The 25,074-nt window shown below is 40.3% G+C and overlaps 2 protein-coding genes across 4 annotated transcripts in view; one reads left to right on the top strand and one right to left on the bottom strand.

Moving 5' to 3' along the window:
• The window catches only part of MCM10 (minichromosome maintenance 10 replication initiation factor), a 32,837-nt gene extending 19,121 nt beyond the window's left edge, over positions 1 to 13,716 (top strand). The window contains 9 exon segments of the mRNA XM_087933925.1: positions 629 to 733; positions 1,859 to 1,976; positions 5,105 to 5,333; positions 6,735 to 6,873; positions 7,156 to 7,274; positions 8,965 to 9,078; positions 10,609 to 10,754; positions 11,560 to 11,602; positions 12,371 to 13,716. Of these exon segments, the coding sequence (XP_087790051.1) occupies positions 629 to 733; positions 1,859 to 1,976; positions 5,105 to 5,333; positions 6,735 to 6,873; positions 7,156 to 7,274; positions 8,965 to 9,078; positions 10,609 to 10,754; positions 11,560 to 11,602; positions 12,371 to 12,454 (1,097 nt within the window). The 3' untranslated portion in view covers positions 12,455 to 13,716.
• Positions 13,717 to 14,862: 1,146 nt separating this feature from the next.
• UCMA (upper zone of growth plate and cartilage matrix associated) lies at positions 14,863 to 24,287 on the bottom strand. Of its 3 annotated transcripts, none has more exons than XM_087933985.1 (5): positions 23,685 to 24,287; positions 22,728 to 22,784; positions 22,446 to 22,547; positions 21,160 to 21,219; positions 14,863 to 15,729 (listed from the first exon to the last, which is right to left on the bottom strand). In XM_087933985.1, exons 1-5 carry the CDS (start codon positions 23,740 to 23,742, stop codon positions 15,677 to 15,679), a joined length of 330 nt encoding a protein of 109 aa, XP_087790111.1. In that variant the 5' UTR covers positions 23,743 to 24,287; the 3' UTR covers positions 14,863 to 15,676. The 3 variants fall into 3 exon arrangements, 2 of the variants coding, with proteins under 2 accessions (XP_087790111.1, XP_087790112.1); XM_087933986.1 differs by having other exon boundaries at positions 14,863 to 15,714; positions 21,148 to 21,219; positions 23,685 to 24,284; XR_015743733.1 differs by lacking the exon at positions 22,446 to 22,547 and having other exon boundaries at positions 14,863 to 15,714; positions 21,148 to 21,219; positions 23,685 to 24,284.
• Between the last annotated feature and the right edge of the window lie 787 nt (positions 24,288 to 25,074).

Here is a 25,074-nt window from a genome sequence, read left to right as displayed (position 1 = left end):
GGAAGCAAAGAAGGTTTTGCACTCAAGCCTTGTGGACGTTCGGAATATCTTGGTTGGTGTTTGGAGAGTGATATATTTCTTGGCAACCTTATCTAGTGTTCTTGGCAGCCTTGCACCACCTTGGCAAGGCTCGTTCTTATCAGAGACAATGAGTTTGGAACAGCCTTTGAACCCGGAAGGAACGGAATTTGTAAAGAATCATTAAAAGGTTTTGCTGCTACCTCCGTTTCGTGTTTGTTTCCTTGGAACAAGGTTTGGGTCAGAACAGCTGTTAAGGGAGCTTTGCTCCTTTTTACGACCTTCCTTGCCACTGTTGTTAAGTGAATCGCTGCCATTCTTAAGTGAATGTGGCGTCCCCCATAGATTTTGTTCACAAAAGGAGATCCCATGACCCAGGGACACAGTGACCGTCGTAAATGTGAGTCCATTGCCAAGCATCCAAATGTAAAATTACATGACGGTGGGGACAACGCCACGGTCGTAAGTGCGAAATAATGGGCATAAGTCGCTTTTTTTCAGTGGCGTTGTTACTTTGAACGGCCACTAAATGAAACAAGTCGTACGTCAAGAACTGCCTGCAATGGAGGTTGAAGAGCTCCCTCCCATCTCACCCATGGTTCCCTTCCAGGTCTGGCAAAGCCCCCCTGCTCAGAAGAATTCCAGGAGCTCTTGGCGGTGCCCTCGGCGGGAGCCCGGAACCTCAACCAACACTTCACCCGAAGGGGGGCGCTAGGTACGTTGGAAAGGAACCCGGGATAAATGCTGGCTTGCAGGTGGAGAACAGCTGTCGCGTCTCCACGTTGACGGAGGTTCTCGGGCATCCAGGTCATGGTTGTCCCAAAGGGGCTTTTCCAAAAGGCCTCTTGACTCCCTTGGTTTTCTTTGAAGACACTTCACTTCTCGTCCAAGAAATTGCTAAAGAATTCTTCCTCCTCCTCCTCCTCTTCTTCCTCTTCTTCTACCTGCTCTTCTTGCTCTTCTTGTTTCTCTTCTTCCTCCTCGTTCTTCTTGTTTCTCTTCTTCCTCTTCTTCCTCCTCGTTCTTGTTTCTCTTCTTCCTCTTCTTCTTCCTCCTCTTCTTGTTCTTCTTCCTCTTGTTTCTTCTTCTCCTCCTCCTCTTGTTCTTCTCTTCTTCCTCTTCTTCCTCCTTTTCTTGTTCTTCTTCCTCTTCCTCCTTCTCTTGTTCGTCTTGTTCCTCTTGCTCTTCTTGTTTCTCTTCTTCCTCTTCTTCTTCCTCCTCTTCTTGTTCTTCTTCCTCTTGTTTCCTCTTCTTCTCCTCCTCTTGTTCTTCTCTTCTTCCTCTTCTTCCTCCTTTTCTTGTTCTTCTTCCTCTTCTTCCCCTTCCTCCTCCTCTTCCACTTCTACCTCCTCTTCTTGCTCTTCTTGTTTCTCTTCTTCCTCCTCTTCGTGTTCTTCTTCCTCTTGTTCTTCTCTTCTTCCTCTTTTTCTTGTTCTTCCTCCTCTTCCTCTTCTTCCTCTTCCTCTTCTTTCTCTTCCTCCTTCTCTTGTTCTTCTTGTTCCTCTTCTTGTCCTTCCTCTTCTTCTTCCTCTTGTTTCCTCTTCTCCTTCTCTTCTTCTAGTCCTCTTTTTGTCCTCCTTCTGCTCTTCCTCCTTCTACTCTCCTTCTCCTCCTCTTCTCTTTTTCTTCTCCTTCTCCTCCTTTTCCTGCTACCTCAGCCTTCTCCTTCTATCGCTTCCTTCTCCCCTGAGTCTTCTTGGATGAGAAACAAAATGTCTTCAAGGAAAATCGAAGATCAGTTGCCTTTTGGAAAAGCTGCTTTCAGATGTCACAGCTTCCGTTCTCTCTCTCTCTCTCTCTCTTTCTCCCTCTCCCTCTTTCTTTCTTTCTTTCCCTCCAGGGTCTACAGGGAAGGCAACCCCAGCTATCCACTCCGTCTCTCCTTCAGCTTTGCTGAATCTACAGAAACAGCAAATGTTGGCGGCCCGGAAGCGAAGATCTGACGAAATCCAGAGGAGGTAACAACCGCTTTCTGATTTGGCTTGGTGGTCCTTTTTTGTAAGACTATCCAGGCAGTCCTCGAATTACAGCCATTCGTTTAGCGGCTGTTCGACGTGGCAAAAGCACTGAAAAAAGTGACTATGACTGGGCAGCATCCCCGTGGTCACGTGATTGGAATTCAGGCAACCGGTTCATACTTATGACAGTTGCAGGGTCCCAGGGTTTGCGGATGTGTGTTTGCAGTTCTGAATGTCACAACATCACCTCGTGAATCTATATATAAAAAACTGAAAAAGCACTCACGCATCATCACAAAATCTCCAGAACCGTAAAGCCTACAAACTTGAAATTTGGCCCATAGGTTCCTCTTGGCTTCTAGGGGCTTACTAAGAAAGGATTTTTCCAAATGACCATCAGAGCATTTAGAGTATTTCCGTTATTATTATTATTAATAACATGCTCTGATGCTAAGGAGTTCTACTCCCCCTCCCCACCTGGAAAGAAATCTCTCCCAAATGCAAAACGCAAGCAGAGGAGAGGAGTTTCAGTCTCAGTTTCACAGCAGCACCAAGCACCTTTAATACAGAACAGTTGAGTTAAGCCACGCCTAGGCTCCTTGCTGTCTCCTTCTTGCTCACACAGCAAATACTCTTTCAGTTTCCAAACAGCCCTCAACTCTCTCACACATTGACAGGACGCTAGCCAGATGAATACCGATGGATGCTGGTAGGCAGAGGCAGAATTTTTTTCCCCTTATTTTCCTCCCCCAAAACTAGGCCTGACCACATAGTTTCGTAGCAAAGCACAGGTATCAAGCTAGTGTGTGTGTGTGTGTGTGTGATGTTTGTGTGTGTATATGTGTGTGTGTGTATATGTGTGTGTGTGTATGTATGTATATTCATTCATTTATTGATTAGCCTATAGGCCATGTCAACGTACAAAATCAAACACATATTACCAATAAAATTAGAAACAATTTAAAATGAGAGTAGGGTAAAATACAATACTTATAGGAGAAAATACAATAATGTAATGCATAAAACATGTAAAATAGAATAAATCTCAGACCATTTTCATCAGAAATTGTGCTGTATTAAATGTAATTAAATTAAATTACATTAAGTTTCAGATTTTGGCCACCTTTGAGGTATATGTTGTTTTAATATGGGCCTCCCACCGGGCCGTACGTTTAATATGTGGACCAAGGTACTTATCTCTCACCCACTTACATAAACAACAATTGAATAATATACGAGTCAGATTTTAACGACGGAATTATTCCCTTAACAACCGCAGTGGTGGATGGGAAGATACCAAACTGGAGAAGTTTGAGCAAGTGTACGAAATTTTAGGCAACCTCTTGTGGGGAAGATAATAACTATCTCCGATGGAGCCCCCCAAAAAATCACATTTGGACAATAAATGCACATCTCCCTGATAATAAAAACATTTTGTTTCTCTGACAGAATGCTCTGCCTTGGCATTCCAAAGCCATTGTGTTTTTCCAGAACGAGAAGTTGTGGCACATTCCAGAAAAAAGAACACAATATCCCAGAACATACTGTTCTTTCACAGACTTTAGATACACAGCTTTCTTGAACAAAGTCCTTAGCCATTGTTTTCACAGGGACCAAATCGAACATTCCTACGTAAATTTAAAATGTTTTGTTTCCTCTCTAGCTCATTCAGGTCAAAGTAATTTCCTCAGGCCCAGCACATTTTATTTTGTTTTGTTTTTATTTTGAGGAAAGATCCGCTGTTGTTGTTTTTTTCCTAATTCATTTCTAAATGGATTTTTAGTTCTCCCATTTTTGCCACCGCTTGAGCTGATCTTCCAGGTGAATAGGAAAATCTTGGATATTGATCTACTTCCTTGGAGTTTATAGGCTTCAAGGCTGCCTTAACTAAGCAGGAAAAAAATGCAATATGGATTTTGTTTTGTTTTGAAGTTTTATTTGTTTTATTAATATAGTTATTAATTAAATACAATATGGATTTTGTTAACAGAGGCTGATTGCATCAGTCATTCTTGTCTTAGAAAACAGGGACGAGTCCATGCAAACCAGATAGATGTGGAATTGCTCACAAAATTACATTATATAGAAAGTTTCTCAGAATCTTGTATCAAATCTGTTTTTAAAATACAGTCCTCATAAATCATAGGATTACAATGCCAAGTGATATTCCTAGGATGCTAAATAAGCAATCAACGTAAGTCATACTAGGAAACTAAATAAAAGGTAAAAGGTTCCCTTCCTTGCACATCCGTGCTACTCGTTTCCAGCTCTAGGGGGCGGTGTACTCATCTCCGTTCCAAAGCCGAAGAGCCGGCGCTGTCCGAAGACGTCTCCGTGGTCATGTGGCTGGCAGGACTGAACGCCTTCGAAGGCGCATGGAACGCTGTTCCCTTCCCACCAAAGGGGCCCCTATTTTCCTACTTGCATTTTTTACATGCTTTTGAACTGCTAGGTTGGCAGAAGCTGCTGGGACAAGGAACGGGAGCTCACTCCGTGACGCGGCACTGGGGATTCGAACCGCTGAACTGCCGACCTTTCTGATTGACAAGCTTAGTCACTGAGCCCCCGTGTCCCCATAGGAAACTAAATAAAACAATATAAATTGTAAGGTACAAGCAACAAAGTTATAACCGTAAGAAGATAAGGAGATAAATTATGGGAAAGCTGAGAAGAATCCGTTGCTTATTTAGTATCCGTGACTATCACTAGGGGTTGTATCTAATGTTTTATGATAAAAGTATTTTTATAATGACTAGGATCATGATCTATCACTATTGTATGTACACAGAGAACTTCTGCACCGGAGACGAATTCCTTGTGTGTCTTAATCATCCTTGGCCGGATAAAGAATTCTAATTTTATAATAGTAATGCAGCCTTACCAGACGGTGTGACAGTGTCGTAGTTGTTTAGCGGAGGGATGGCATGGGGTCTGAACCAGGATTTTATCCCCGTGGGAACTGTCCTCAACAAACCAGCATCCCTTGGTTGGACTTGGAGGTCCCTTCTAAGTCTGTTATTCGTTTCTACTTCCCGAGAGATGCTAAAACCAGGCATTGGGGCAAATGCTTCCTGGCGTTTATCTCCTTCAGCCAAAACTATAATTCTGATTTTCATCCTTCGTTGCAGATTTCTTCAGGACCCTGCTGTTAAAAAGACCCCTGCCCCATCCTCTTCTGTGGGGCAGGCTGGGCTGAAGTCCCCAACTCCAGCAGCCGAGTTTCCTAAAGCTGGACAATTGTCCAGCCCACAAACCCCCAGACTGGGTTCGGGTCTCTCTGAAGGGGACGACGTTCTGTTCTTTGACGATTGCCCCCCTCTGGCCCCCAAACTCAACTGCTTGGCAGAAGCCAAAAAGGTAACGGAGACCCCCAACTGGTCCTCCCCTATGTGCAAAAAGGCAGGATATAAAATGAAAGAGTTTATCTATCTATCTATCTATCTATCTATCTATCTATCTATCTATCTATCTATCTATCTATCTATCTATCTATCTATCCATCCATCCATTCATCCATCCATCCATCCATCCATCTCTATCTATCTATCCATCCATTCCACCCATACATTATCTATCTATTATCTATCTATGTTTCCATCAATCCATCCTTACTGTCTGTCTGTCTATCTATCTATCTATCTATCTATCTATCTATCTATCTATCTATCTATCTATCTATCTATCTATCTATCTATCTATCTATCTATCTACATATCTATCTATCTTTATATCTCTATCTATCTACCAGTATCTATCTATCTTACATATTATCTATCTACATATCTACCTACGTCTCTCTCTATACATATACATACATGCACACACACACACACACACACACACACACACACAATATATATTATATATATATTGATCTTTTTTTGGTTTGGTAGTATCTACATTTGATAATCCATTTCATCTTCAATCACATACGAGAATAAAACAAATATATTATATATATATATATATATATATATATATATATATATATATATATAACAAATATTAAAAATACAAGCTAGCATAAAAGGAAAATCAGGGAGGAGAATAACAGAACAGGCTGCAAACGGTGACAAAATAATCCATCAAATATATAACAAAAGTGACCTCCAACTTATTTCAAGTAGAGAAGCAGAAATACAATACAAACAATCTTCTTTCATTTAAAGGAATAACCAATATTTAAGCTCTATAAAAATCAATGTGTATATTCTTTCCTTAATTGTAATATATACAGTGAAGGGTGAATTGGTTTATAGGTAGTGCTTTTAAGATCTTGCTTTCCAGCACTTTTTTTGCCATTTTAATACATTTTCTGCCCATTCTCCAAACAATGCATTCGCTTGCTTGTTCGTTCGTTTCAGTGACTTATTACATATTAATTGGCTTTCTTCTAGAATCTCCCCAAAACTTCTACTTGAAACACAGATGGAGAATTGGATGCTAAATGGCACAAGCCTTTTTTCTCATTTGTCTTTTTTCTTTCTTTTTTTGTTCATAGAGGGAAAATGTAAGATACGTGGTGCACTTTGGGTGATTGAAATTTCTTGTTGCAACCTACAATCTCACAGATTGAACTGGTGTGTGGGGGGGGTGGAAATCTGTGAGCTTTGGGACATGTGTCACTTTTTAGAAATTATGGTTTCTAAAAGGCCTTGTTCCAGCGTTGCTCGGGATGGAACGTCCTTTTGCCGTGCTGTTTTTTGTACGAGATTTAATGAAAATGGTCGAGTGGGTTTCTAACGGCATTCTTTTTAGATGGCAGCAATCAAGAAACTGCATGCAAAAGGCCAGATTCTTCCCAAAGTGGATCCCAACAGCATCAAACGGAAACGATCAGATTTTGACGTTCCGAGCATTTCTGAAAGAGTGGAGAAAAATATTGCTGATTCAGAAGGTGTGGAAACCCAACGATTCCTTTGTTTGTCTGGATGGATGGGTGGATGGATGGATAGATAGATAGATAGATAGATAGATAGATAGATAGATAGATAGATAGATAGATAGATGACAGACAGATAAAATATGTGATCGTTTAACAGGTTAAACAATGGTGAAGTTAAACATAGAGCCTTAAAACAATTAAGCCTGGCTAACTAAAGGAATCCTCCTACCCAGCTACACAACAGAAGTCTAAATTTGTATGTGTGTGTGTGTGTCTGTGTCTATGTTTCCGCAGAAGGGAGAGCATTAGAGCCCGTGGAAAAGAAACGGCGCCAGCAGCTCGAATACCTGGAATCGGCGGAGTTTCAGGAGATCCTGAATGCACGCTCGAAACACAACGGCGTCCTTAAAGAGGTGAGCCTGTCCTGCGTAAAAGCGTTGGGAAGGCGGCCAAGAATCCGTCAAGGAATCGACCAAGCCCAAAGTGTGGCTGTGCTTACATCTTTGGCATCCGTTTTTTTCCCTTTGTTTCACAGACGTGCGAAAGTTGTAAACAACAAAGCGCTTTTAAATTTGGTAGATTGGACCATGAAGGTGCTTTTCTGTCACTGTCATAAGTGGAGCGGTTGTGAAATCGTTGCTAAACAAGGATGAACTCAATTGGGCGACTTGGAAGGGTACAGCTCTTAACTTTAAAAAAACAAAAACTTTGGTGATCCAATTTGAATGAGTTTTATAGTAGAACTTGAGGTGCTGATTAAAGTTATCCTTAAGCATTGGGTTTCAGGTAAAGTACCTGTGGTAAACACTATTGTAATTCAAGTATGTTTTTGTAATTAGGACTTTTTTTTAACTGGAACATATCTTCCATTAAACGGCGTGTCATCTGGGTACAAATGTCTGTGCTATTACAATCCAAATTTACAGTATTCATTACTTTGATAATAAATCCCTAATCTTACAATAATAATAATCAGCATTATGACCCTATTCATTTCTCTGCCTTAACATGCCTTCTAATGAAAATATATTAGGTATATTAGGTATATTATATATTATTATAATTATATAATATATATAATTATATATATTATTATATATTAGGTATAATAATCTTAACAATCCTATTAATAATACTGTTGACATCTCTATCTTAACATCTATTCCTTATTTTACTAATCTCCATTTATTTCTCACTTCTGATTTTATTCTCCAGCCCTCCATATAAGAATTCCCATGTCATATAATATTCAGTTCGTTCTTTCTCCTTTATAGCAAGTGTTCATCTATTCATTTCTGCACATTCTAATATTTTCCTAATCACATTCTCCTCCATAGGGATCTCATCACTTTTCCAATTTTGTGCAAATATAATTCTGGCTGCAGTTAATACATGTTATAATTAAATATGTATTTCCTTTCCTGTAAGTGTTGGGCAGAATCACCGACAAAAATATTTGTGGTTTTAAATCAATATGCTGTATGTTAACCTAGAAAAACTCCCAGTTTTCTTTTCGGCAGTCAGATGTTTCAAACCAGGTATATCTCAAGGTATCTCAGGGTTAAGATCCAGATCCTCATTTAGCAACTTTCCAATTATTTTTATAACTGTGCAAACTGCAACCAACTCTCAAATTTAAAACCTTCGCTGTTTTGGAAAGCAGAAGAAAGCTAAAATATTTCTACTCTGTGCATCTTAAATGTTTAAGTGAAGTTTGGACTAACTATTGCTTCTGGTTTGTAAATATACCTCCTCCAACTGTTTAAAACCCTTAGCAATGTTATTTATATATAAAAAAAACCCTCGAGGATAAAAATAAATAACTTTTCCCCAAGGCATTTGAAGCTAGGAGATTAGGTGACGTCTGAAGTTGGTGATGTGGCCTTTCTGTTTGGGGACTTTGCCGTTATAACTAAGATATCATGGTTTATTTGTTTTGGGTCATTTTAATTTTTGTACTCTGCGTAGCATCAGTGAAATGGTCAGGAAAGGAAAGGAAATTTGTCTTCAGCATAACTCATGTTATTTATACCAGTTATTTTACATGGCAAGATTAAAACTTTAATCTCCAGTTCAACTTTCTTTCTCACTGCCGTATCACAGTTTGAAGCTGAGATGCAAGAACGATACTTCGAGCCTCTGGTGAAAAAAGAACAAATGGAAGAGAAGATGAGGAACATCCGAGAAGTAAAATGTCGGGTGGCAACATGCAAAACGGTAAGCCAAGTGGGGAAAGAAGGAGAGAGAAAGAAAAGAAAAGGAAAGAGACCGAGAGAGAGAAAGAGGGAGAGAGGGAAGGAGGAGGAAAAGTAAAACAAGGAAGGGAGGATTATGACTTCCACCTTCTATGTCACCTTTTATTCTTCCCTCTTCTTTGACCCTTTTTATTTATTTATTTTATTTATTTTATTTTGTCAAATGCTTACAATATAATAGATAACAAGAATAAATGTAAGTTTAAATACAAAAAATAGGAACTAATAATTGGGGACAATAGGACAGGGACGGTAGGCACGATGGTGCGTTTATGCACGCCCCTTACAAACCTCTTAGGAATGGGGTGAGGTTGATAGAGGTTAGTTTGAGGGTAATGGAGAGCGGGGGGTTGAGCAGGTAACAACAGAATCAGGTAGTGAGTTCCAGACATTGACCACTCTGTGGCTGAAATCGTATTTCCTGCAATCGAGTTTGGTGCGGTTTACATGAAGTTTATATCTGCTGTGTGCTCTTGTGTTGTGGTTAAAGCTGAAATATTCATTAACTGGTAAGACGTTGTAACATGATTTTATGTACTATGCTTAAGTCCAATTTAGCTGGCGTAGTTCAAGGTTGTCTCAGCCTAGAATCTCAGGTCTGGTGGTAATCAATTTTAATTTTAATCCCCAGACTCATAAATTATCGGTCTAATTCAACAGTCCGTATATAAGTGTTCCAGTCTTCTGGAAAAGACTATTATTTTTTCCTTCACCAAACCGGTTAGCTTTGCTGTTTCTGCAACTCCAGCAAATTTTCTAATCCAATCCTCTAGGGTAGGTGTTTCATTATTCTTCCATCTTTGTACATACAATAATCTCGCCACAGTTATCACGTGCATATATATATGTATGTATTTATGTATGTATGTATATATGTATGTGTGTGTATATATATATATCTTTGGTTGGTTCTATATATATATGTATTATCATCATATAGACCAGAAAACGAAAGAACTATATATATACATATATATATATGTACATGTGTGTGTGTGTATATATATATTCATATTCTTAAGTTTTCGCGGGTACTTACATGTATGGCATTCAGCTTTGTTCGGGTATTTTCCCACGTCATTGTAGTTGTGCTTTTAAAGTTGTAGCGACATTTCAGCAGAATCTCATCTGCCATCATCAGGCATATATATATATAATTAATTTTCTGAGGTTCTGTGGGTATTTGTATGTGGATCTTTGGTTATTGGGTTTTCTCCAGCGTAAGATTGGCAGTATCTAGGCAGCGTTTGATAAAGTCTCATTCATTATCTTCAGGCTTGTGTCTTCGGCTCTGTGCTTCTCAGAGTAGCACAGAGCCGAAGACACAAGTCTGAAGATAATGAATGAGACTTTATCGAAACGTTGCCTAGATACTGCCAATCTTACGCGGGAGAAAACCCGAATAACCAAAGATCCATATATATATATATCTATACACACATACATACATATTCCAAACTGTGTCTCTCTTTTTCTCTTTTCACCCGTGAAGTGCAACTACACCTACTTCAAACTGCTGGACTCGTGTGTGGCGGAAGGTCACGCTTACCACTGGCACAACGGGGTGAAAAGATTTTTCAAGTGTGCCTGTGGGAACAGAGCCATTTCCCTGGACAAGCTCCCCAAAAAACACTGCAGGTACGTGAAGTTTGGGGTGTGTGTGTGTGTGTTTGTCTTCCTTATTGTTGGCAACCTTTGCAAAATAAGCTTATTCTTTTCCATCAGGGAAGAGGTTATACTTTGACGGAAGATTGGGGTGGCCCGTGTCCAGTCTCTTAAACAAAGCACGATGGGGGGGGTGGAAATCATCATTTTCAGCACCAGGCTTTCTATGAATGATCTTGGCTTTGTCCTACTATGATTTACCGCGTTTCCCCAAAAATAAGACCCTGTCTTACATTTTTTTTGCCACCAAAAAAGGCACCAGGTCTTATTTTGGGGGGATGTCATCCATTGACTAAGCTCGCTTGCGTGCATCACACACACACACACACACACACACTGCTTCCTTTTCTCTGTCAGTGGTTTCCAGGAACTTCTTCTATGGAGAGTAAGGCTTTGCTGAAGGCCTCTGCAGCCAGTAATGGAGCTCTGGATCAATCCTGAGCTTTGTTATCAGCTACGGAGGCCTTGAGGAAAGCCTTGCCAGCTTGTCTGGCTACAGAAGAAATGGGCCAGCCAGGCAGGTGTCGGGGTGTGCGAGGCCTGGCTACAACTATCCAAAGGTAAGTAGTAGGGCAGCTCTACCCCTCATCCCCACCCTAGCTTAATTTTTACTCATCTACTCTGGAGTTGAGGGGATCTTAATTAGGGCTTATATTGGGCACACGTGTAAAAATCAAACTAGGACTTACTTTCAGGGTAGGTCGTAATTTCGGGGAAATTGTATTAAGACCCTAAATGAATCTTGATTTTCTTTTTTTCTGCCTTCTTCCTGTTTCAGTAACTGTGGCCTCTATAAATGGGAACGTGATGGAATGCTGAAGGTAAGACTCAGCCAAAGGTTTGCTACCAAAATCAGATACGAAAGGAAGCCCTGTGTGGGGTCCTTGACGCTCTCTCTGAGCTTGGCGGTTTTCTTGCAGACATTTCATGACCGAACTCGATAATATTGTCAGTGCTAGAGCAGATGGGGTTTGGTCCTTTCCAGCACTGATGATGTAGTTAGGTAATGAAATGTCTGCAAGAAAACCACCAAGCTCAGAGAGCACCAAGGAAGCCACAGTCCTCCTCCTCCCTTCCAGCACTGATGATGTTCCCTGGTTGGGTCGTGAAACATCTGCAAAAGAACCACCAAGCTCAGAGAGCTCCCAGGACCACACAGTCCTCCTCCTCCTCCTCCTCTCTGCAAACCTCACTCCTTCTGGCACTGATGATGTTCCCTAGTTGGGTCATGAAACATCTGCAAGAAAATAGCTAAGTTTAGAGAGCATCAAGGACCCCACAGTTCATCCCCAAGCTACAAATAATCTCTCGTATAAGAAACCTTAGCTTTGAAAATTATTTGATGCTCTCAGTAAAATCCAGACATTAAAGTCTGAAGTTTATGGCCTGAAGGAAGAAACTTCAGAGAGAATTGAGGAAAAATATTTGGAGCTGGAATTGCATTTGGGTGGGCTTATTGTGAGAAGCTAGCTTGTCCTGAGAAGACCTGTGTGACCCATCACTGTATCTGCAGTTAATGATGGGCTATTGGGTTGAAGCTGATCTTGATGGGTAGCGATCACATCTAACGGGACATTTCTTTTTTCTAGGAGAAGAAAGGCCCCAAAATCGGGGCAGAAACTCTTCTTCCAAGAGGTGAAGAACACGCCCAATTTCTCAACAGCATGAAATAATGGCTGATGGGATCCTGGCTTTGATCTGTTGAATTTCTCCTCTGGAAAACTTCCAGAGCGCTCCCTTCCTGTGAAGTATCTCCACATAGCCCTCTTTCTTCTATGAACCGCAGTCTGATCCGAATGACTTTTTCTGTTTCTTTGAAATTTGGAAGGGATGGGCCTCATCCTCGCCCTTCGTTGGATTTGGGAAGAAACGTCTTCTTGGGTAGTTAATGGCGTCTTCAGAATGGAACCATTGAAGTCCAAAGTTTCTTTGAGGAACTTCCTTTGAGATTTTGGCAGTTCGGGATGAGGCTGAAAAAATATTGAACTCTGTTTTTATGAGGTTCAGTTACATCTGAAGAAATCTTTCTTCCAAGGTGGGTCTTATGGCCTAAAGCAAAAAGTGTCTAACCTGGGAAGTTTTAAGACTGGTAGACTTTTATTCCCAGGATTCATGGCTGGCTGGGGAATTCTGGGAGTTGAAGTCCACTGGTCTTAAAGTTGTCAAGGTAGGACAGACCTAAAGGCTAAGGCTTCATCATCCCTTGAAATAGGATGTTTTGAAAATCCATGTGTGAGTGTTGGATTTTACCTCAGCAATATTGATAGATGTACCCAAGCGGTTGAAAGAAGGAAGACCCCTGTGATTTTAATAAAGAACCAAGGTAGCTTGCGTTTTACGAGCTTCACTTTTTAAAATTGTGTCTTAATCCAGTCAATTTAACATCTGTCTGCTGATGACTTTTGGGGAGCTGCTCACTACAACTCCCAGCGTCCACTGCCACTATCAGCCGTGCTAAAAAACGGCAGCTGAACGTTGTATTTTTAAAGCAAGTTTACAAAATTGTAACTTCAAACCCCGAAGGGATGCATGCAGTTATGGAGGGCAAGCAGGAGGGAATTTTCCTGGAAATAATGTTTCCAGAGACACCCTCGGAGGGGCAAAAAAGTCAAAATGTCACCTCTAAAAATATGGGCAAGGCTTTGATTACAACAGCTGGAGATGCTTTCTTTGCTTTTTCAACCTGAATGTTTCTTACAAAGTGTGTCAGGAAATTGTGAGCTCTTCCAAAGTAAGAAGAGTTGATGTGTAGGAAGTGGTACTGCTAGTGCTTTGCTAGTGCTTTGTATATGTTGAGACTAACTCCATTGTGGCATAATTTACGTTGATCATTTGAATACCGCGTTGGTTATGTGTCTTATTTTTTTCCCCATTTGTGTTTCACCGATTAATTCGTTCCCTTCACTTCCGATAAATAAAATGTTCTCTTAGAAAACGTTGCAACATAACTATAAATGCATAAAAGTTTGAAAGACTGGATCGTTTATCCATACCACCCATATTTTGCCCAGTTCGTTTCTTGTAGCTATCGATCTTTAGAAATATATTTTGGGACTTCCAGGGTTGTTTTAAGGAGAGCTCCTGATTCCCACAAAGAAAAACCATTAAACAGATTTGCTCAACTTAATCTCATGGTGAGCTTTGGTACCATCAACCATGATGTTCTTCTGGGCTGGCGCAAGGGTGGTGGTGTGTTGTGTTAGTGCTGCTTCTTCACAGTTCCAGGGACCAAGACATCAGCCCGACCCTGGGGGTGCCATGGAGTTTGATGCTTTCCCTGTTCCTCTGTAACATCTAGATGAAACCGTTGGGTAAGGCCATAGGTTGGTCTACAGCCAAGAGATGAGGTGTCAACAGCATCCTGAAGATACCCAGCTTTGTATCTCTCCTGTAGTGAAGAGATTGGATGCTCTTGACATCCTGTCCCATTTCTTGGAGGCAGTGGGGCTTCAGGCAGGGAACAAGGACTCATTTCTAACAAGGTTGAGAAACTTTGGGTGTTGGAGCCACCAGGATCTGGGAACTTACCGTCTTCAGTTTTGAACTGGGTGGCACTGCCCCAGATCCAGTGTGCAACCTGGGGACCTTCAAGACTCATGAGTCCTGCTCAAGGAGCAAGGGGTAGTTGTGACAAGGAAGATCTTGGTCCTTCAAGGCATGGGGGACAAGATATTGAGGAGCTGCTACACTCCAAATCATATCATCTCATCCCAGAAGACCCAGCAGAAAAGGCATGTTGTGAGTCCTATCTATGAAAGGAGGGGAGGAAATGAGAGGAAAGGAAAGGAGGAAGGGAAGGGAATGGAGGGGAACGATAGGAGAAAGAGGGAAGGGAAGGTATTAGGAAAGGAGAAAGGGAAGGAAAAAATAAGGGAAAGGGAAAGAAATAAAGTGAAGGAAGGGAAGGAAATAAGGAAGAGAAAAGGAAGGGAGGGAAAGGAAAGAAAAAGGAATTAAGGAAGGGAAAGGAGAATGGAGGGAAAGGAAAAGAGAAAGACGGGAAGGAAGGAAGGAAAGGTTTTGGAGCCCACATCCTCATTTCCTTTTCATTACATAAAGCAAAACAACTCGAATCAAGAGATGTTTTAAACTACCATTTTAATTTTCTTTGGCCACACATCAGCTGCAAAACTACACAAGCATTAGGGTTTTTCAAAATGTTGAGATTTTTCAATATTGACAATCGTTAAAAAGAGAAAGAAAATGCCAGGAGCTAAAACACATTTCATGAACAGGTAAATTGTTACAGGCTAATAAACGAAATCTTTTTAGCTATGTTCTAAGATCATTGGAGATAGGTCAGGAAATAATTGCTTTTCAAGCATCCCTATCGAAGCGCTAATGATTGTTTTGGCCTCGTGCTTAACAGATGTTTGGTCGATGGAAACAGGCACATTGGTAATCTGAAGAGCTTTAGAAGCAATTTGGGAAAGGTACCATGTGGGAGCATGATGCACTTTGTAACTTTTAAAAGCAGCCACTTCTTTATCCAGTAAGGACAAAAGGCAGTTCTACACCCTGGGCAAAGATGCAGCTGCTTTCAAGAGCTGTCGATAGATGGTGCACTTGTGCTCCTTCCAGGGGAAAGGCATTTTTCGGCAACTGAATCCGTAGTATCACACAGCCCTAATCTGCATGCTGGCAGGTAAGTAGGTAGGTACACACGTGCACACAAACACACACCTCTCTCTTAAAGAGTTGGCCCTGCCTGAAGGTAAGACTTGATCAATGTTCAGGGTTTTCTACATATTTGTGTCAGAAAGCAAAATCACGGATAATATGAAAAGATTAATTGACGCAGGCGCATTAGAGAACGGCAAATAATTCTAGGCTTGCAGGTAAGTTGGTTGATTCAACAGCTGTGTGCTCCTCTCTGCCGGCAACTCTTCCACGTGCTAATCATAATCAAGGTATTCGTACCTGTGCCGACGTTCTCTCTCGTCCCATTCTGTAGGATGGGAAAATAAAATAAAAAATAAACGTTCAATGGTGAATATCAGTACGAACACCCAACTCACAACCCACCCAATTGTTTATATCCCCCCCCCCCGCTATGTAAGCACAGTGATGAATAGGTTGCAATTAGAATACGTGTTTTAATTGAAATAGTTTGCATATGCATTTTCCCCCCGCCCAAGTTAGAAAGGACCTATGAGGAGGGATCCCATTTTAAGCTCGGAACATAGCTGCTTTTTCTTTCCAAAGTTTCAGGATCAGAATAGAGCTGGAAGGGACTTTGGAGGTCTTCTAATCCAACCCTGCCCCACTCAAGCAGGAGATCCTATACCATTTCAGACAATTACGTATGAAGGCGAATATATGTGTCCCAAGATATCCAAAACCTCCAGTGATAGAGCAAAGCAAGCCGTTCCACTGGTTAATTATCCTCACTGTTACGAGGTTTCTCCTTAGTTTCAGGTGGCATCTCTCCTTTATTAGTTTCCATCCATTGTTTCTTATCCTGATTTCTGGTGCTTTGGAAAATAAATTGACCCCTTCCTCTTTTCAGCTCCTCAAATACTGGAATGCTGCAATCATATCTCCCCTTCTTTTCTCTAGACTAGCCAAACCCAGATCCTGCAACTGTTCTTCGTATGTTATAGTCTCCAGGCCTTTAATCACCTCAGTTGCTCTTCTCAGTTGCACTTTTTCCAAAGTCTTAATATCTTTTTTTGTAACGTGGTGACCAAAACTGGATTCAATATTCCAGATGTGGTGCACCAATAAGATCAGACCAACAGTTCGGACTCAAAACATTTTTGCAAAGCTCTCTTTAAAATATCTTGTGGTTTGAACTGAATCAAAATATTTGTCGTAATATAATTAGGGTAGAAGGGAATTACAAGAAGGTGACTGGTTTGAAAGATGGAAGTGTAAAGCTTGGATCAATCCGCCTGAGTCTTTTTAAAAAGCTTTAAATGGAAATGCTATTAAAATACTGATTTTAGTGCCAGGTTTAAAGCAAAGCATGCGATAAAGTCTTAATTGGGTGGATTCAACACCACAACTTCACAATTTCTTCTTCTGGTTCTTTTCATGGAAATTTTTCAGATGTCATTGTGTTGAATTTCCAAGTCTATCTAGACATTTCCTAACTAAGCCCAACCTAGACATTTATAAGAAGCTGTTGCCATCCCACTGGGCAAGGTGAATTTGCTCTTTTTTTAAAAGCAAAAAATTATTGTTAACGATCATGAAATGCAAAAGACAAAGGAACAAAGAAAGAACAATAGAACAGCCAGAAATTCCTACTAAATATGGATAAATTTCTTTTAGGATTGTATTGTAGCATTGTAGGAAAAAAATTGGGTGACCCATTCTCCTTTGCCATTCAAATTTTTTTCCCAACCTCAGCTTGATAGATTAGATAGATAGATAGATAGATAGATAGATAGATAGATAGATAGATAATAGATAAGATAGATAAGATAGATAAGATAGATAAGATAGATAGATATGTAGATAGATAGATATATAGATATGTAAGAAAATGTAGATGGATAGAGATAGATAGATGAAAGATAAATGATAGATAAATAGATGGAGATAGATTAGATAGCTGGAAGATGATAGATAGATAGATAGATAGATAGATGAAAGATAGATAGATAGATAGATAGATAGATGAAAGATAAATGATAGATAGATAAATAGATGTAGATAGATTAGATAGATGGATGATAGATGATAGATAGATAGATAGATAGATAGATAGATGATATATAGATAGATATGTAAGATAATGTAGATAGATAGATAGATATAGATGATAGATAGGCGATAGAGAGATAGATATAGATAGATGATATAGATAGAAAATAGATATTTAGAGATAGATAGATGATAGATAGATAGATAGATAGATAGATAGATAGATAGAAAGAAAGAAAGAAAGAAAGAAAGAAAAGGATAGATAGATAATTATAATCTGGGCTGATTATGTATAATATATTCCAGTTTGATAATTTGAATCCGTTGAAAATGCCAGGCATTTTCAACAGATTCAAAAACTCCATCTTCAAATTTTGAACTCGCTGCCTCTCTGACCGCAGCTAGGAAAGCAATTAAGTGATTTTTTTTTTGGGGGGGGGGTTGTGTGCAAAGAAGCCATTGTGATACCAGTTTAAAAGAATTTGTTTCCCCGAGTCTTTTTCAGAATACAAATGGAAGGACCTGTTTTCCTAGTGAGGAAGCTGGGATGATTTTATCAGTAAAACTGCATTCTTTTCCAGCACAGAAGGAATTGCTAGCAAAAATAAAAAAGAAATAGGAAATTATTCAGTAATTGGTGCTTTTCGGAATTCCTATCCGTGTCCTCACAGGACCCTGATATGGTTGTGGAGGACAGCTAGTCCTTGACTTACACGACGGTTCATTTAGTGGCCATTCGAAGTTACAATGGCACTGAAAAAAGGGTCTTCTGGCCGTTTTTCACACTTACGACCGTTATATCATCCCCTACGGGGACGGGATCAAAAGAAGAATAAGGAGGAGGAGGAGGAGGAGGAAGAGGAAGAGGAAGAGGAGGAGGTGAAGGAAGAGAAGAAGAAAAGAAAAAGAAGAAGGAGAAGGAGGAGAATTTTTTATTGGCCAAGTATGATTAAACACCTAAGGGATTTGTCTTTGGTGCAGAAGCTCTCAGCGTGAGTAAAAAATACATTCATCCAGAATCATAAGATACAACATTTAGTGATAGTCCTAGGATACTAAATAAGCAATCCAATCATGCTAGGAAATTAAATAAAACAATATGAATCATAAAGATACAAGCAACAAGGCTACAGTCATAAGTAGAAAGGAGATAGGTAATAGGAAGGATGAGGAGAACAGTAGTAAATAGTTGGACAGTGTCGTGGGAATGAGTAGTTTAGCAGAGGGGGTGGCATGTGGGGGAAAAACTGTATAAGTTTTGCAAGGCTCAGTTGTGTTCTTTTCACAGGCGGACAATTGTCAACCGAGACAAGAAGGCGTTTGTTAGGTCTCTTGTATCAGAATCACGTTTTAAGGACTGTTCAGAAATTAGGAAAGAGAAAACTCTCGCCTGAATGGAGACTTTTCAAATTTCTAGCCAAAAAAGAAAGAAAGAAAAGAAAAGAATAGAAAAGAAAAGAAAAGAAAAGAAAAGAAGGTTAGGAAGGTAGGAAGGAAAAGAAAGAGGAAGGTGGGAAGGGAGAAAGACAGACAGAAAGAAAGACAGATGAAAGAAAGAAAGAAAGAAAGAAAGAAAGAAAGAAAGAAAGAAAGAAAGAAAGAAAGAAAGAAAGAAAGAAAGAAAGATAGATAGATAGATTGATTCCTTTCTGGTCATCCCTTCAATTGCCCAAAAGTCTTTCTTTCCCATCTCTCCGATCACCAAATTAGAATTTAGAATTTAGACTTCAACAGGCTTTGATGTACAATTATTTGTTTCGTGATCATTCAAAGTTACAACATCCCTGAAAAAAGAGACTTTCGCACTTACAACCGTTATAGTATCTCCATCGTCACATGATCAGAATGCGGCTGCTTGGCCACTGATTCATATTTGTGACGGTCAGGTGATCCCCCTTTTGCCACCTTCTGACAAACAAAGACAATGGGGAATCCAGATTCACTTAACAACCATGTGACTCACTTAACAACTGTAGGGATTCACTTAACAACTGTTAAATGGTGCAAAATTCACTTCACGGAGTCCAGGGGGGAGCCATATTCACTTAACAACCATATTATGAACTTAGCTTCAGTGATTCATTTAACGATCCTGGTGAGTAAGGTATAACAATGGGCCAAAATTCACTGAATAAATAAATAATAAATAAAGGTTGGGCTCCATTTGTGGCTGTAAGTCGGGGACTGCCTGCATTTGGGAGACATTTAGGTTAAATTTCTCGTCGCCAAGTACTCTCCCACCATCCGCAACCAAGGCAGTTCCTGAAAACTGTAGTCTAACTTATGTGGAAACTGTTAGGAATGATAGTCACCTAACAGTTGGGTTGGAAATATATAAACCAGGATAGTTAATTCAAGACTGTTGTATCTTTAAGAGAATGCTGTAATTGTGATTGGCTGAGGTTCCTCCAACTGCCATAAGATGGAGCCAGAAACCTGGTTTCTTTCTCCTTGCATTTCCTGTTTTGCCGTTCTGCCCGATCGCCATTCTGCTCGGATTGCTGTGAGTTTTGCAACTATTAGCAAACTCCATTTACTGAACTCTGTTTATGATACTTGGCTTCATTTTTGGATTATCCCTGGACTGATACTAACTGCTTTAACCTTGTATGATTTGAACTGTTTGTTGGACTTTGTTTACCCGTTTACTGGAAGTAAAACCTACATTTTACTATTCAGTGTATCTGTATGCTGGTTATTTGTTATTCCACATCACTCTCACTACGTTTCCCTGAGTGCACTGATTCTTCTAATGGGGAATACCTCAACAGAAACCCCAGAAAATGGATTAGAAAATGAAAGAAATGTAATGGATTTCCTTCACAGATAGGCAGTGGTTGGATTCTACCGGTTCGGACCGGTTCGAGCGAACTGATTGTTAAATTTGCATCTGGTTTGCCGAACCAGTATTTGAAGCAACCGGCTGGCCCCGCCCACCCAGCCCCACCTCTCCCAGGAGTCTCCAAGCAGCCCATTTTGGATGCAGGTAAGTACAGGGTCCATGCAGAGGCTCTGGGAGGGGGGAAAATGGGCCTTCCAGAAGTAGCGGAAGTCTGGAAATGGGCCTGTTTCTAGCTTCCAGAGGGCCTCCGGAGCCTGGGGGAGGCCATTTTTGCCCTCCCAGAGGCCTGAGGGAAGCCTCCGGACTCTGAGGAAGGCAAAAAACAGCCCTCCCAGCCAGACCCACCCAGCAACTATGCAGCGAACCAGTTGCTGGGATTTTTGAATCCCACCCCTGAAGATAGGCCTTGACTTATGACCAAATTTGGCACCTGAACATCTGTTGCTAAAAGATCTGGTTGTTAAATGAGTCAAACCCCATTTTAGGATTCTTTTTTTTTTGCCACAGTCATAGAGCAAATCAAGCAGTTGTTAAGTGAATCCCACTGGGGGGGACCCCCCCCCCATTGACTTTGCTAGTTGAAACCTCCTGGGAAGGTCACAAGTGATGAACACGTGGCTCGGGGGTGATGCTGCAACCATCACAAGGACACGCGTGTCCAAATTGGGTTCAAACACGATCACGGGAATGCTGTGACTGTCATAAAATGAGGACTGCACATAAGTCCCCTTTTTCCCCCAGCACCTTCACAACTTCTGGTAGTTTTAACTTAATGGTCGGTGAGTCAAGGGGTGCCCGTCATTGAATGGTGCTTCTCAAAATCTTGTGGGATAGGAAACCTCTCCAGATGGGGGGCCTTGTGCCTCGTTTTACATCTGTCCTTACCTTCGTGGTCTTCCTCGGTGTTCTCATTTTCAGATCCCGATTCCTCACGGCGGTTCCAGTCTGTTGGGAAAGGGGCTTAAGGTTAGTGGGTGGGAGTCAAGAGACAGCCCTCGTTGCTTCCTTGGTCAACCGTTGGCATTTCATCACCTTCTTTTAAGGGCTTGGAGCTGCTGCCCCAAAACAGAAACCGAAGCACTTGGGACTCCAGAGCTTGGCATGAAGGAGGGTGAGGAGGATCCGAGAAGGTCAGGGGCTCAGTGCCTGCCACTATTCCTTGGCACCGTTGTTAAGGGAATCCCTGCAGTTGTTAAGTGAGTCACATGGTTGTTAAGCGGATCCAGCTTTCCCATTCTGACTTTGCACGTCAGAAGGTCGCCAAAGGGGATCACATGAAACTCGGACACTGCGACTGTCACAAATATGAATCGGTTGCCAAGTGTCTCAGTTCTGAACATATGACCATGAGGCGGCCGCAATGGATCGTGTGAAAAAATGTTCCTAATTCGCTTTTTTCAGGGCTGCTGTAACTCAAAACCGTCACTAAACAAACGGTTCTATGTTGAAGTGCACCCGTAGCTCAGTTTACACAGCGAAACGAGTGTGGTAGCTATCATCCCTGTGTTCAAGGTTTCCCTGATATCCAAGCTAGTCAAAAGAGGAGCTGATTTAATTCTGGAAGCCCCAATGTCACTTAGAGCCATTTTTTCAGAATCGATTGTACAAGTTAACGATGTGTTGGAGATCTATCTATCTATCATCAATCTATTATCTATCATCTATTATCTATCTATCTTTTATCCATCTATCATCTATCTATCACCTATTTATCATCAATCTATATCTATCAGCTATTTTATTATTTATTATTTACCTATTGTCTATCTAGCATTAATTTATATATATATATGTGTGTCATCTATCATCTATCAAGAAATCTATATTTATCATCTATCTATCATCTATTATCTATATATCATCAATCTATATCTATCATCTATTTGTCATCTATCATCTATCATCAATCTATATAAACTATTAATCATTAATCTATCATCTATATTTATCATCTATTATCTATCTAGCATCAATCTATGTCTATCATCTATTTATCATCTATCATCTATCTATCATCAATGTTTTTATTGTCTATATCTATTTATATCATCTATTTATCATCTATCTATCATCAATCTATATTTATCATCTATATCTATCTATATTATCTATCTATTTTTTAAAAACTGCATCCAGCCATTTTTCCATTAAAATCCCGCCAACTGTCTCACCATCAGATTCCTCACTGGAGCGTGAAGATCTTTTCTCTTGCTTCTTTAAAAAGTTTAAAGCATCCAATCTCTGCACAAAGAGCTTTTTCTTCAGATCTGGAACTGGAGGAACACGTGAATCTGACCACTCATAAGAAAGTAGAACTGGACCTAATGCTAAAGAACATTACATCCTCTCCCTCCCCCGCCTCTCTCTCTCTCTCTCTTGGGAACCTATCTTTTTCCTTTTTTATTTTTCCGCCCTTCCCAAAAGAATTGACCTGGTTATCTCTCTTCGCTTACTTTCTTCACTGGAGCCTCTCATGGTAGCCTTCACGATGTTACGCCTGCCATCTAGAACTGAGTACATAAAAAAGAATGGAGTGTAAACAGTGGTTTGTCATGGTGAAAAGGAGGTCTTCTAGTCCAACTCCCTACTCAGGAGGACATCATTTCAGACAAGTGGCTATCCAGTCTCTTTTGATTAAAAGAACATCTCTCTCTCTCTCTCTCTCTCTCTCTCTCTCTCTCTCTCTCATAAGTGTGTGTGTAGGAGAGAGAAATCTATTATATTTATCTATCTTACATCCTTCTCTCTCCCTCTCTATCATATCATACCTATCATCCATCCATCTATCTATCTATCTATCTATCTATCTATCTATCTATCTATCTATCTATCTATGGTATCTATGGTATCTATCTGTGGTATCTATCTGTGGTATCTATCTATCTATCTATCTATCTATCTATCTATCTATCTATCTATCTATCTATCTATCTATCTATGGTATCTATGGTATCTATCTATCTATCGTATCTATCTATGGTATCTATCTATCTATCTATCTATCTATCTATCTATCTATCTATCTATCTATCTATCTATCTATCTATGGTATCTATCTATGGTATCTATCTGTGGTATCTATCTATGGTATCTATCTATCTATCTATCTATCTATATCTATCTATCTATCTATCCATCTATTTACATTATATATCTATTTATCTACAGTATCTATCATCTATCAGCTATCTATCACTTATCACCTATATCGTATCTATCATATCTATCTATCATCTATCTATCCATCTATCTATTTTATCACTATCATCTATGATTTTATACACACACACACACACACACATACATGCAATCTGATGGAATGCAAATTCTATAAGCTTTTTGCAGTAAGTCAGGCAGTCCCCTAAGCTTGACTAAACATCTCAAAGATCTTTTTCTTCAGTCCTACATACCAATCAGAAGCAAAAAAGCCGTGAAGCCGGAGAGAAACATTGTGTGCCTCCAGTTCATGTTTTTGCCCACCCCCCGTTTTCTGAGCCTCACGATAAAGAAGGTCACCGCGACTTCAGGGAAAGCAAGACTGAGCACAGAAATGGGAGATCTCCCCTTTAAAACAGGCGGCTGGAAAAAAGTTGGCAACTCCTGAGACGCTGGGCAGGACCAAAAAGGCACAAAGTGTCAACAGACTCAGTGTGTTGTGCAAATATTCTGGGTTGTTCAGTGCAAGCTGTCAAAGCTCGAAGAAGAATTGGAAAGGGCTCACAGCCCCAGAGAGACCGAGAGATGAGTTTGCAACGGCCACGATGAAGAGAACGAGGTTTCTGCACAAAACCTGCTGAAGCCTCCTTAGATGGACAGTGCCAATAGTTGGTTGTTCTGTTCAAGTCCAAGAGAAGCAATATTTGTTCAGGGAAAGGCACTCTTCATTCGAAGAACAGCAAGTAAACCATCCCAGGACTTTCTCTCTGAATCGAAGAGCTTATTATTAGCGAATGCAGGAATGTTTTTCTTGTTTGGGGCAGCCACTCGCTTACCCAGCCTTGGAAACCGGGCTATGTTTTCATCGCCTCTTCCAAATTTCCCCTCCAGCTGTGTATCCAAGCCAAAAAATAAGGAGATAGGTAGATTTCCTGAATGCACTTCCAGTGGGAAATGCAGAAGCAACTTTGAAAAACTGCTAGGCCTTCAAGTTCCAAGGAGACGAGGTTTAAGCCAGATAACAGAATAAACAGAAATAACAGAGTTGGAAGGGACCGTGGAGGTCTTCTAGTCCAACCCCTTGTTCAAGCAGGAGACCCTATCCTGGCTGTCCTTGAATGCCTCCAGTTATGGAGTATTTTCTACGTCTCACGGTCAAAAACTAGACATGGTAACCCAATGCTTTCTTTCCCATGCAGAGATTCAGAAAACAGCTTATTTTTCCCAAACTTTTCTTCCTTGGTGTATTTTTTTTTTAATGGTGAGAAAAACAATGGATAAAAGAAATTCAACTTGGGACTCCTTGAGATCAACTGAATCCAATTACAGTCCTAAAATCTAGCATGTTTTCCAAGCTATTCAGGTTGTTAATTTAAAAAAAGCCTGCATAATTAAAACTGCATTTATCTTGAGTTTTGCTGCCCATTCTATTCCATTTATTTCTGATTCTATTCTTATTCTATTCTATTCTCTATTCTCTATTCTCTATTCTCTATTCTCTATTCTCTACTCTACTCTATTCTATTCAAAGGAACCAGCTTTTGTAGGTTAGATAAAAAGAACATACAGAATGTTTTCAAACATGGGACTAGTTTTACCAACGGTTGAATAATAGAGATAGAAATTAGGAACTGGAAAAGTACT

This window comes from Pseudonaja textilis, chromosome 5 (assembly GCF_049901715.1).
Source record: "Pseudonaja textilis isolate UNSWEBS1 chromosome 5, rPseTex1.2, whole genome shotgun sequence".
Classification (NCBI taxonomy): domain Eukaryota; kingdom Metazoa; phylum Chordata; class Lepidosauria; order Squamata; family Elapidae; genus Pseudonaja; species Pseudonaja textilis.
This window is presented reverse-complemented; position numbering and strand designations above follow the sequence as displayed.